The 13679-nt window shown below is 43.8% G+C and overlaps 2 protein-coding genes across 3 annotated transcripts; both read right to left on the reverse strand.

Annotated features, from left to right (window-relative positions):
* Positions 1-603: 603 nt before the first annotated feature.
* cbln12 (cerebellin 12) lies at positions 604-3415 on the reverse strand. The gene is made up of 4 exons (XM_082514557.1): positions 3169-3415; positions 1859-2148; positions 1363-1482; positions 604-1282 (listed from the first exon to the last, which is right to left on the reverse strand). The coding sequence occupies exons 1-4, from the start codon at positions 3197-3199 to the stop codon at positions 1085-1087; spliced, it is 639 nt and encodes a 212-aa protein (XP_082370683.1). The 5' UTR covers positions 3200-3415; the 3' UTR covers positions 604-1084.
* An 818-nt stretch (positions 3416-4233) lies between these two features.
* Positions 4234-9554, reverse strand: trim110 (tripartite motif containing 110). Of its 2 annotated transcripts, none has more exons than XM_082514550.1 (8): positions 9483-9554; positions 8228-8738; positions 8053-8145; positions 7675-7908; positions 7238-7260; positions 6904-7049; positions 5197-5468; positions 4234-4589 (listed from the first exon to the last, which is right to left on the reverse strand). In XM_082514550.1, exons 2-8 carry the CDS (start codon positions 8714-8716, stop codon positions 4320-4322), a joined length of 1527 nt encoding a protein of 508 aa, XP_082370676.1. In that variant the 5' UTR covers positions 8717-8738; positions 9483-9554; the 3' UTR covers positions 4234-4319. The 2 variants fall into 2 exon arrangements, with proteins under 2 accessions (XP_082370676.1, XP_082370675.1); XM_082514549.1 differs by having other exon boundaries at positions 8050-8145.
* Between the last annotated feature and the right edge of the window lie 4125 nt (positions 9555-13679).

The raw sequence follows: 13679 nt of genomic DNA on the forward strand, positions 1-13679 counted from the left end.
CCTGCCTAGGACTTGAGGTTAATTTAATAAGATATTCTTCCTTGGGAGCATTAATATGACAGCGTGAATTCATATCTAGGCTTTTTCCATTTTTATGAATTTTTTACTCATCATCCTAATTTCATAAATGTATAATTCTGGTAACAGAAGGATGAAAATGACAAAGGAAGTCAGAGAGAGAGAGAGAGAGAGAGAGAGGAAGATGGTGGGCATGAACCACGGAAGCGTAAGTGACTACATGTGACAGCACCCCACACTTTATCCACGGCAGCCCTGCAGAGATGAACCTGCCTGTTCGACAGAGCCTCCATCTGTCTGCGGCCCTGTAAGGAGCATCCACCGTACACCACACTTCATACCGGGTCCCACGCTGGTCCCTTCGGTCCATGCCAATGCCAGCTCTGCTGGTGGGATCTATATTTACAAACAGCTGCCATGGCACTAGGTAGGGTACAATGGAAGGGATGAGAAATACTGCCTTGTATAAGCAGATTAAACAGTCGCGGTCTTGGTGATTCATCAGATATTGTCTGAAATCAATCTCGCTCGCATACTCAAAGTGAAATACTGAGCCAGATTTAGACTATTTTATTTGGTCTTTGATAGAAATTTCTTTGTAAATAAACATTTGTTATATTATACTAACAGGCATATAGAGGAACAGCAGTCATACAGCACACTAGAATAAAGAGATTTTTTAAACATAGACAGGATGGCATGTGGAGCACAGCAGTGTTGAAACACTTAAGAACAGAAGCTTTTAGGTACTCTAGCACAGAAGCCCATGTTTTAAATGGCTACTTTAGAATTTTGCCACAAAGTATCTCCTATAACAAGCATTTAGACATAAAAAAAAAAAAACCAAACAAAACAGAGCAAATGAATTCCTCAGAGAAATTATGTTTGCCATCTACTCTCATTTTCTTTTTGGTCCATTTGAACAATCATCTCATTTTTGCATAAAAGCCATCTTTTCATGCACTATATAAGGTTACAGATTGAAGCCTTTCTTTTCTCCCACCACCTCTTCCCCTTTTTTCTCTCAATCATTCTCACTTTGCGGCGCTTCAACCCTCTATCTTTCTCACAAGGGGAAAACCAGGAAGCCTGAGAATGTGGAGTACTTCCAGCCTCCCATCAGGTTGCCTCTCTCCAGTCTGAGGTAGGCCTTGTCGCCCTTCTCCATAATCACCAGGCCGGCATTGGTGGCGGCTTCTCTGGTCACGTCCTGGTCCCCGGCGAATGCCGAAATCATTGGCCAGCCGTTCACCATCAGGCTAACCTAAGAGATGGGAACCAGCGAGATTAAGAGAGTGATCCACTGGAACCACAGCTATGAGTCACAGAGTTGAGTGGGCGTACCTGAATAGTTTGTCTATTGTAGGCCTTCACCACATGGAAGTTGAAGCTGTACACCCCCCTCCTTGGTGCCAGGAACACACTACTTTCTTGGTCAAAATGAGTGCCCACGTTAACCAAAATCTGAACAGACAGCAGGAAAAAGACGGGGGATGATAAAGTCACGACATGGGTCATTCTTTTCGTCTGTTCAGATTGCTTACTTCCAAACTACTGAGACCTATTTTAATACATCCCTCCCTCCCTCTAAAATGTCCATGGACATGCAGCTTGTGCAGCATAATCCAACCATGTTTTCATTATGTGGCTTCACTACAAGTTCAAAAGTTTAGCAATCAGCTCATTATCACACCCAATGGGAGAAGACACCTGACTACAAAATGATAGCACAGAGCCTTTTGTGTGTTTGCCCATTCTGTACTGTAAAAAATAAACCTGTCACAATTTGCCACAGTATGCTACAAATGGGCATAATAAACATAGATATCTGATAACTCACATTATCAAAGTAGATGATCATGGTGCGGTTGCTCATGTCTGTCGGCTCGTGGTTGGTCTGGCGGCTGGCAGAGAAGGCCACCCGACCCGAGCCAGAGCGCACCGACATGCCCAGGGCGTTTCCGGCGGGCTCGGACGAAGGCGTGGAGTCACACACTACCAAACATTTCCCCTCAAGGATGATGGGCTCTGTGTCATTCTGGCCCCTGGATCCCAAAGGTCCCCACAACAGGAGCATGCCCAGGAGGAGCAGGATGTCAGGGTGGACTGACCCGAGGTGCATGACTGAACCTGAGATTTTATTTTTTTTTAAGTCAAATATCTCTAATTTCTAAGGACAATAGTCACTCTGGGCAATCTGCAAAATAAATAAACATGCTACGGCTAAAGAAACACTCTATATCAGAACAGAAAGAGAAAGAAAACCTGTTTGTTTTTTTAATTTAGTCTATGTTTTCCAGGCAGTTTTGACTCAGATTGGTTTGCTGGTCATATCTGTCAGTCTTTTCTTTCGAGTTTCCCCCTTTTTGACCCCCAGACAAATCCCCAAATCTCTTCAGTGTCCTTTGTGCTGTGTCAACAGGGTCCAGAATGACACTCAGAAAAAAATCACTTGATATTTTCAAGTTGATGTCGTCAGCAAAAAATAAGCAGAGATGTAGCTGAGGAGGGGAAGAGAGGGAGAGACAGAGAAAAGATAAGGGGCGGCACGGTGAGTGAAGATCCAAGTCCGGGCTTAACGGATGAAGACGAGGACGGAAAAGGTGTGGAAGAGAGGGGAAAAAAAAAGATGAGGTAAGACTTTGGAGAGGTGACAAGGGGGAGGATGTAGGACCCAGAAGGGAATCAGAGAGAGAGAGATGGGGAACAACTCCACTGAGTGACCATCTGTCTGCCACACACGCTCGCTGTTTCTCCCACTTGTGCCTCTTGTTGCGCACACTCACACACGCTGTAGCCGCACGTACACACATTCATCTTCTCTGCAGGTTCGAAAGACTTTCTGTTGGTTCAGCTCACTGAAATGAGTAAAATGCAAAGCCCCCCCCCCCCCCCCCCCCCCACGCCTCCAATGCCATTTCAAAGTGTAGCATTTTTTAAATATCATCCATTTATCTGTGCAAAATCAGCAACAGGGTGAAAACATTTCCTTCTAAGCTTCAACAAAGCTATTCAGAGACAAATGCATCATGCTTCCTCATTCAAGGAATTACACAATTCATTGTGTTATTCATCAACAGTGACTAAACATGATCTGACTACAAAATTATGAGATTGTGAGAATAATAAAAGTAATAAACAGAGGATCACCTGTTCCCATGCAAAGGATCGTGTATTCCATATCTGAAGGACTGAAATATCCTTGTTGTCCCGCTCCTTTGTCACATTAATTCACAGCATGGCTGATCACAACCAAGATAGAGACTGCTCTGATCTCTCTGTCTATCTCCCTGTTCTTTCCCTTCTCTCTCTCTCTCTCCCTCCTTTCCATCTGCTTCGTTCTCACCCTTTATGCTGCATCCGCCCACTCACGTTTACAGTAATATAAAAGATAAATAAGTGTGAGCAGCTTCAAAGAGCAAAGTTAGCAAGTGAGTGGCAGTTTTCTCCCCTTCCCCCCCTGTAATTCCCAAACAAAACATTGATCTCCTCACAAGAATCAAAAGATCCTTCGCCATCTTCAAGACAGCGAGATTTATTTCCAGGTCTTTATGCATGTGGTAAATAGAGCTGGATTCCTCGATCCGCAGCACCGTTTGATCCATAAAGATGCTGCTTTTGTGCTTTTCTTTGATCATGCACTTAATGTCTAGACACTCCTAGATACAGACAGGAAATCCCAAAACAGAGGTAGAGCTTCAGAGATGTTTAAGAAAGGCTGGAGTGAGAAAAAAGTTCAAGTTTATCATATTAATATCAGCCAAACAAATTTCCAGCTTTTCTATAACTACATTACTTTATAAACAAAGGCCATCCTTATTTCTAATTGCTGTGGAATCAAGGTGCTGAACAATGTAACTAAAGTAACTAATTACTTTTAGAATATTTTAACTCAGTTACTAACTCAGTTACTTTTTTGAAGTAACTAGTAACTATAATTAATTACTTTTTCAAAGTAACTTGCCCAACACTGGAAATGAACATAATTGGTCCCCTTTAAAATGAGCCTTTCCATCTAGTGTTTAGGGAAGTATCAAATTCCCTTTGGGTGTCTTCTGGAAATGTTTTCACATGCCAGCTGATCGCAGCTTTAGAAGACACAGTTTTGTCTCTTTGGTGAGGAAGAGCTAAAGCTCTGTTTTAGAGCAGGAAGCAGAGAAACAGCAGCTCATGGCAAAGACTCCAACAGAGGTTTGCGTAAGTTACACAGACGGGGAAAAAACAACAGCACTTTATTTTGGAATGGCCAAAACAGCACAGAGTTCATCATCATCATCCTCCTAGCTGTCCTCTTCATCACATCAGACTTTAACAATAGTGATCCGACTGTTGAGCTCAGCTTTGTAGAGTCCAAAGCCCAGGCACACCGGCTGAGTAAAGGTGGTGGAGAAAGTGTGGAGGTGGATCAGGTTGTTAGACGGTCCCACCTCTGAGTAGGTGATGGTGCCTGAGCTGTAGTCCACGGCTACAGCAACGCGGTTCCCAGTCATTTGGTATGTGAGGCGGGTCTTCCTGCGGTTGTGCCAGGCGGCTAGCTTTTTATCGTGCTGCTGTGTCAAGCTCCATGAAACCTACAAGGGGTTTAATCAAGGAAGATGTTTTCATTTCAGCTGAAACTTTACTATCAAACAATTACTGATGTGGGGGAAATTGATCTGGCGATAATTTTAGTAACTGATATATATTTTAAGTTGAGCAAAAATCACTGCAGCATTCCAAGGAAGTATTGGCTATATCTTAAATTGCATGTGGTTGACAAGGAAGGTATCACTGTAAATGTTCTCATCCTTCTGCAAAATGTGCTTCGATCATTGACGGTTAAATCAGGGCAGTGATTTTAGTAAAAAACCTAAACATAAAATTAAATGTACACAAAAGAATAGACTAGGAAAGAATAGAACTGGAATACAATTGTTGAACTGCTTTAGTGCACCAGAGGAAAATAGAAAGAAGGTTCACTTTTTTTCAAGGCCAAATTTACTGTTTCACTCTGACTGAATGAATGATGAGATGTTCGAAGGAAAAAATCTTTTTCACTGATGCCAAACAGACTGAGAGATGTCAGGGACAGGCATCAAACAGAGGCTCCTGCTCATTCTATTAGTTAGCAAAGAAAACACAAAATCTAACACTGGAACGAGTGTGATTAACCACTCTGGCTCTGCGGCACACTTGTACCTTGTTGTTCCCAAATGCATTGCCTTCTTTGCCCTTCCGTCCAATACTTCGGTAGCAGATGCCCACATCCCAGAATCCCTCGGCTTCCAGCTCCCAGTAGTGAGTCCCAGAGGAGAAGGTCTGGACGGTGAGGACCTGCGGCCAGTGGTCGAAACGTTCGGGATGAGCAGCGCAAGGCAGGCGGTTTTTAACTCGTGTAACTGAGCGCAGGTCATCCGAGATGCTCAACAGAGGATGAGCTGTGTTTGTGTCCAGACTCAAGGGACTGGTTACTGCAAGGAGAGAGATAAATCTTAGTTACTTTCCTCGTAGTACTTAAACTTGTTCGCCCATTTCTATGGAGCAAAACAGAACTTTTAAAATGCAAAACAGAGATTTATAAATATATGCTTTTGAGCCACACCTACATCCTCAATTGCTGTCACCTTCATTTTGTCCCCACTGCGTTACATCTGAATAAATATATTTAAACTTAAACGTTACAAACATGTATATGCATAATTCAGGTCATTAAACTCGTGCTTTTTAACATAAACATCATCTCCTATTTATTCAACACATTCATAGATGGTTCATCATGGTTTTAACTCCATTGATGATGCTTTCTTTATTTAGCTCAAGGCAAACATATTTAGAGTTGAACTGACTCTGATTTGCTATTCTGGACTCAAAACTGAGTTTCTCTTCTTGGGATTAGAGGTCAGCGTTAGACTCAGAGTTTGTTAAACAGATTGCTGGTGTATTCAGCTTCATGTCTCTACCTTTGTATTTGTCTGTGCTCCTCTGTTCCCCGCCTTTGTTGATCACTATGTTTGTCTTCCTGTTTTTAGTGCCAGCTTAGATTTTGTGTCCTTATTTGGGATTTTGATGTCTGCTGCTTTTGAATTTGCGTAGACTCTTGTAAGTTACCAGCAGCATCTTATTAAAGCTTTTGTTTTGTTTGCTCAAGCTGTCAGTCTCTGAGTGTTGGCAAGTGTGTCCTCCAGTGAACCATAGAAACCAACTGAGAAATATTTGCTAATGACATCTACGTGTTAATGAAAACCCACAAACACATTCTTTAGGTTTTATCAAACATGAACTCCAAACAATGTCAAGAAAAATCAGGTCGTTGACTACAGAGGTGTTACATAGTTACATACATAGAAGACTGCTTACAGTCCATCATACCAAAGGTGCCATTGGTCCTATCTATCTATCTATCTATCTATCTATCTATCTATCTATCTATCTATCTATCTATCTATCTATCTATCTATCTATCTATCTATCTATCTATCTATCTATCTATCTATCTATCTATCTATCTATCTATCTATCTATCTATCTATCTATCTATCTATCTATCTATCTAGCTGACCTTTCACTTCTAAATTGAATATGTAAATGACTGCACTCTGGAGCCTCACCTTAAGACCAACTGAGCATTATTTAAATGCCATGTAATTTATGATGTCTGCTTACAGCAGGATGATGTACCATGTCACTCAGAACTCAGATCATCTCAAACTGGTTTCTTGAACATTACACTGGAATTCAAATGGCCTCTACAGTCACCAGATCTCAGTCTAACAGAGCACCTCTGACATGTGGGTTAAGTTCTGAGGTTCAACAAGAAAGCTAACAAGCTTCATTCCCCAAAATGTCTAGCTATTCCGTTAAAATCATTAGCGGGGCAGGTAAGTGTCACACATTCATTCCACTCACAGAGTTCCCTCTTGAGGTCACTGAGACAGCGGAGGGTAGCAGTGATGAACTCGCGGTACTTGTGCTCGATGTCCTCCAGAATGTGCTTCCTGTCTGCGCTGATGGGATCAGGGATGTAAAGTGGACTGTTCAGCTCAGCTAATAACCTACAAATCAAAAGCACAAATGAAATAACGCCTTTATTATTTTGTGTTTTTCATTGTTTCTCTGTCTCTCTTTTCTCTCGAGCTTCCACTGTAATAACACTCCCTAACATGACAACCCAAACACACGTCAACATAACACAGCTCAGGACGAGTCCTAATTCAGTCTGACTGGTTTGTTCTGGACTTACTTTGTGTCATCTGACTGAAAGGCCTGCGAAAAGAAAAGTCAAGGACAGCTGAGAAAAATGCACCAACAGAATGAAAAGCAGCTATCTGTGTGAATGTGAATGTGCTCAGGTAGATTTTTTTTCTATAAATTCCTACATTTCTACATTTTTGCATTTTCAAATCGCCCTAATATGTAGCCATGCTAAATGTGTGATCTGCTGTAAAGCTTCACTCTCTGGCCACTGTGTATATGTGTAGGGTATTGCAGCATATTCCAGTCAGGACTACAGTGGTGGATTTCCTTGGCTAAAAATGATATTCTGCAGTCGTACAACAGTTAATCTCCCAATCAGAGATTGGACTGGATCGTTACTGGAAACTGGTGCATCCTGTCTTAAGCTATAATTTAGTTTCGTTTGCATGACCTAGTTCTGGAAAAACTTAATGCTACACTCACCCAGATGAGCAGGAAAGGGTCTGTCTCTGACAGCAGTAAGGCCAGATAGTGCTGGATTCTTAGGGTGTGGTGCATGTGGTCCCTCACTTTGGAGCAGTCTTCATGCACACGATCCATGACCTGCTGCCTCTCCTTCTTGGTGATGTCTCTCAGTGCCACCACCAGCTTGTTGACCTGGACCTGCAGGTCTGAGCCCAGCTGCTCCACCTGGGCATCGTCCTGCCTCAGAGAATCCTGGAACCAATGAGGACAGAATACTGGATTGCTGGCAGATCAGTGATTGAGACACAATCAAACCACATGACTTGTGATTTTGGTACGAACAGCTTTATGAGTCATTAGATTTCCTTTGCACAGATAAATATGTGTACTCACTACCATGGTGGAATCGATGTTCTCACGCTCTTTGAGGATTCGCTCTCCATCTTTCAGTTTTTCCTCTGCTTTTATAAGCAGTGTCTGAAGGATGACCTGCAAAAATCACCCAGTAGGTATTACAGCAACCACACGTTAACATAAAAACATACATTAATTGATTATCCATCCAGCACACCTTCAGATCATCCTCCACGTGCCTCAGTGCTTTCACTTTGTGCTGAGCGTGGCCTCCTTCCAGCAGACAGTCGCCACACACGTACACTCTCTCATCAGCACAGTAGTAGCGGAACAGCTCTGTGTGCGCCGGGCACCTTCGCTGGGACAGATCGCCCAGCGGATCCACCAAAAGGTGGGTGCTAAACACCGGTCTCTCAAGATGAGGCCGGAGATGTTCGGCACACAGCGACACTTCACACCTAAGGCAGGTCTTAACTGCCAATGGCGGTTGTCCTTTCTCTGCCTCGGGAGGGCAGCAGTCGCACAGCACTTCGCCGTGCTCCTCCTGACACTGGGGACAGGTGAAGCGACCTTTTCCTTCACCCTGGCTGCTCCAGGCCTCCCGGACACAGGCAGGACAGAAGCTGTGACCACAGGGCAGGGGCTGGGATTGGCTGAAGGTGTCTCGGCACACAGAGCAGGTCAGCTCTTCATCCATGGAGGCCATCGTGACAAGGATACTATAAACACTGGTTTCATACAACAGGACGAAAACAAATAAGCACATTGATTAAGCGGCAAACACACAAAACGTACAAATATCAACAACTGTACAGACTAACATGTTTGTGTGATGTATAAGAAAGACTAACACAAGACAGAACCACACACAGGCAGCGCTGGAATGGTGACAAGCTGGGAATGCTTGTTTCACTCCAACTGTGCACTCAGACCAGTAATCCTGTCTACTGGGCTTTTGCCTACTGTGCTCTATGAATAGATACTTCACAAAGTAAGCGGTTTTACTGAGAAAACATGCTGAAAGTGTACAAAAATATCAGAAAGGCCTCATCCACTTTTGTCAGGGAATATATCAGCACAACTAAAAGTGCTAGAAATGACATAGAATACCAAAAAAACCCTTCTTCTTCTTCTTCTTCTTCTTTACAATAATATATACTATCAGATATTTAAAACATTATCAAATGAAACAAAGCAATTATCTAATAAACCCAGGTGTAATATATGGTGGTTCCTTTGCTTTAAAATAGTAGCAAAGGTATTGTAACACTGACTGTAGACGAGCATTAACTGCACTTAGACTGAAGCTGTTGCAGTGGAGGGATCAGGAGATCATCTGACACAGATGGCTGGCTCAGTTTCCTTTACATGTGCTCTTCTTTTCTGTATTTCCCCCAAAACTTTAATGCTTTAACTAACAACTATGTATCATTAGAAATTACTAAAAAAGCCACAGAAGTGTCATTCCTTACCCGTTAGCTTCTTAGTGTTTGCAGACTAAAGCCATCTGTGAGTGCGTGAGTTGTGTGCGATCAGACTGCCGATTGGAGGCTAATCCCAACAGATTCACTGCACTCAGAGAGGTCAGCTGATCCTGAGATGGGAGGAAGGGCAAAAGTGGGGGGAGTGGGGCAGGGAAATTGATTAGGTAACTCTGAAGATACAAGGTTTAGGGTTAGAGTTTACATCATGTCCCTGCACAATTTAAAACATGTCAGCGTCACATAAAGCGTTTCCTCTCTAGCTGTCCTACACCATGTGTGTCCCACATGTCCAACGCTTTCCATACGTTTGTTTTTGTCATTCAGAAACATGACTGCAGCTTTCAGCAAGCTTAGCTTTACCTGACTTTGTTGGGCCAGTGAACTTATAACAGAGGTTTGGTTTTTTTGTTGAAACACACATGGGGGTGCCTACTGGGGTCAGCGGGGGAGCTGGCCCCAGGGAGGGGTCACTTGCCCCTCCCTTCCTTCCCTCCCCATCTCCAGCTGCCTCCCTCTTCCCGCTCCACCACAACCACCCACACATGCAGGGCCTTGGAGTAGGGGTATGTCACCAGGGTGCAGAGGAGGCTACCCCCCCCTCTGTCCCCTTCTGGCTGCCTCTGCCTCAATTTTATCCCACAACTTAGACATTCACATTACTCACACTCTCATTACACATACATATAGGATCTTGGGGGTGGGCACGATACACGGAGTCCAAAGTACCATCAGGGTGTACACCCCACCCCTGGCATCGTTGCCCACCTCTCAATTTTAAATACACGTAGACATTGAGGGCTAGCAGGAGGGACCATGCGCTTACCTGCTGCTCTCTGGCAGGTAGCTCCATGCCCTCCTGGGTTTTAAATGCACCTTAGAACACACATGCATCAACATTACAATGAGCGGGTGGAGGGAGGTTTGGAGTCTTCTCTCGCCCCCATTCTCTGCGACCTGCTGGAGCAGGGGGGCTAGGACTAGGAGGAGGAGTTGGCCGTCCGACTGCGGTCTGGAGTGTGGAGCCTTCCTGCTGCTGCGGAGTCGGGGCGGTCTGCCTCCCCCCACCGCAGGGAAAAGGGAAACACCACCTGGGTCTGGGTGCAGTTCCCCCCTCCAGGGGCGGGGGCACCTAGACCCGGTTTGTAGAGTACGCTTGGGGAGTGTGATCGTGTGTACAACGTCTCTTTATGTCTGTCTCCACGTTGGTTGAGTGTGGAGTAAGTGCATATGAGAGCATGAGGGTGGGAATGGATGTTTGTATCTGTGTGTGCCTGTATGTCTGTGTCTATATGTCAGGTTGGGTGTCAGGCGCCACCTCTCTGGGGACATCTCAGGCCCTCCAAGGTTTGGAGGCCTATCTCCCCCTACCACCACTTCCCCTGCCAGTGGCGGACCCCCTCAGACATCGGTGCTTTGGTGGTTCTTTGTGTCCGGGGATGGGCGTCCAGGTACACACCGGCTCACTCCTTGGCGGCCGCTTATCGGGGCCTGGAGCCTGGGGCTCGCTCGGGCCACTTCGGAGGTGGGGTGCCCCCGGCCTCTCGGCCTGGGGCTCGGTCACTCAGGCGCAGCTGGCTGCCGGCGGAGCTCGCGGGCGCGTCACTGCAACTCCCCCTGGCTTCTGCTCCGCGGCTGCTGAGTGAGCCCTCATCTGGGACTCTCCTCAGCTCTTTCCGGGACAGTGGCGCAGCTGCCCCTCTGTTGGTCTTCCTTGGTCTCTTGTGTTCTGGGGGCCTCTGGATGTCTGGAGTTTTGATCTCCTCCACACCTGCTTCACGCCCTGGAGGACGGGGCTGTGGCCCCCCCACACCCTCTAGCAGATCATTACATGAAGGAACCTTTTAAAAAACAAAAAACAAGCGCGTCCATGCTCACAGGTGTACACACGGGTGATCACACCCACAAACTACACCCTTTTTGGCTCCTACCTCAAAGCACACTGTGTTCTGTTGATCTTATGTGCTGCACAATAATGTTTAACATTTAGTATTTACTGTCATATTCCCATATATCATTGTGATGTTGTTTATTCTATTACTCTTGTTCTCTTCTGCTTGCTTTCTTTTTTCTTTCTCAGCAGGTGATCCAGGTGATTGATATATGCATTTTTTTTTCTCTGCCCATTCTGTTGGTTTTTGTCTTTTGCCCTTCTCCCCCGTCCCTCTTCTCAGCTGTTTCTCTTTCCCTCTTTCTTTCTCCCCTTCTTTCCCCCAGTCAAGTCTGTCCCGTATTCAGTAAGTGAAAATAAAATAAACAATAAAAGGTGAATCAAATGGACCATTACGGCAAGGCTGAGATGGTCAGTTTGGTAAAGTAAATCCGTTGGGCATCTTTCTTTGCCTTTAGACAACAATTCTGATGGCAAAAGAGCCAAACGGGACAGGCAAAAAAAAAAAAAAAGAAAAAGAAAAAAAAAAAAAGAAAAAAAAAAAAAAAGAAACACACATGCATACTACTGTATTTTCCCATCACAAAAACTATCAACGTGAACCATTCAGTCAGTGATACTGGGGACAAAACAAACAACATATGCAGCAAGCTCAGAAGGGCGAGGTATTTACCTCTATATTTAATTTTTCTTTTTGTCTTAAGGAATACAAATATATGTGCGTTATTTGCTCTTAAACACAGGTCTTCAGCTTTACACAAAGTAATTTTGTTTTATTTCTGCCAACATTTCCATGCACAGACATGAGAAAGAAGACCTTGGGCTTTTTCTTCTTTTCTTCCCCAAGCCTTTTTTACAATTAAAAACACGACCTTCAGAATATTCAGTATAGAAATGGATTGGGTTGGATTTCGGCACAAAGATGCGGTGCACAAGGTTGCACACAGAAAAGCAAATAATCACAGAACTTTTGTCAAGGGAACATTTTTGCAATTTTTCTCCTGGCATCTCTGATGAAAAATCTAAAAATTTGGAGGAAGCATCCTGTATTGAGGTCTTACTGTAATTTTCATGCTTTAATAGACACCTCTAAGAAATGTGAACTTACGAGAGCTGATGACATCCATTTTTTTCATTATAATAAAGGTTCAAAATTTCAAAGACCTGCCACATCCATTCAAGAAACACCAATTAGCTCCTGAAATATTCAAATGTTATTGTTTTTTTTAATGACAATGTAACTTCATAGAATTAGGCATGAAGCTAAGAGTTAATAAATAACAAAAAAACCTCTTTTGTTATTTATTAACTGACTTAACAGTATGAGTAATTTGAATGTACAATATCCTGGACTCTTCAATCAGTAATGTTTCCTAAAGTCATAGGATGTTTTGGGTCTTAAAACCATCAGACGGGTGATAATGCTCGTGCCCATGTGGTGCTACCATAACTGCGACTATTCTCTGGACCCATGGTTTAAACAAATTCTGGCCTCAGTGATATCCAGCATGTAGTAGGTTCTGAGCAGCAGAGGCCTTAAACCTCCTCTAATAAGTCTGAGTTCTCTGCTGGTTGCCGGGATGGATAGTGTGTCTCTCAGGCTGCAAACACTTTTCCTTCACTGGTTTGTGGTTTGAAACTGGCTGTAGGTGTGAATGTGAGCCTGAATGGTTGTCTATCTATTGGGTTAGCCTTGTGATAGACTGGTGGCCCATTGGGGTGTACCCTGCTTTTCATCCACTGCCAGGTAGGATAATTTTTAGCGCCCTGGAAAAGTGGTTAGGATGGATGGATGGATGGATGGATGGATGGATGGATGGATGGATGGATGGATGGATGGATCATAAAGGGGTCTTTATTCACTAGACTCTTAAGAGTAAAATGGTGCATCCAAAACTCACTTTTTTAACGTAAGTCTCAACGACAAGGCAAGAGGATCAGAATGAGGTTGTTAGAGTAGTCAAGCATAATCCCTGAACCATAGTAGCACTCACTGTCTCTTTACCTTTATTTGAGTAAGGACATGTAGGTATTTACGAGATCCAGTCAGACCACCATTGTCCCATTTTCCTTCTTTTTGGAGAGTGGTATGAATGTAAAGGTGTCAGGACGGTGCTCAATTGGGCCCCTAACAACAATAAAAACAAATATCTTCCCCTTAACACTGAGTACTGCGCTCACTTTACAATCTAAGGTATAATGCAATCTAGATAACAGGAAGTGATGTGAGCAACACAAGGCAATGTGAAGCAAATGAAATTTGATGTTTCTATTTTTCAACTTTGTATCATTCAAGA

The sequence above is a fragment of the Aulonocara stuartgranti genome, assembly GCF_965226115.1.
Source record: "Aulonocara stuartgranti genome assembly, chromosome: 18".
Lineage (NCBI taxonomy): Eukaryota > Metazoa > Chordata > Actinopteri > Cichliformes > Cichlidae > Aulonocara > Aulonocara stuartgranti.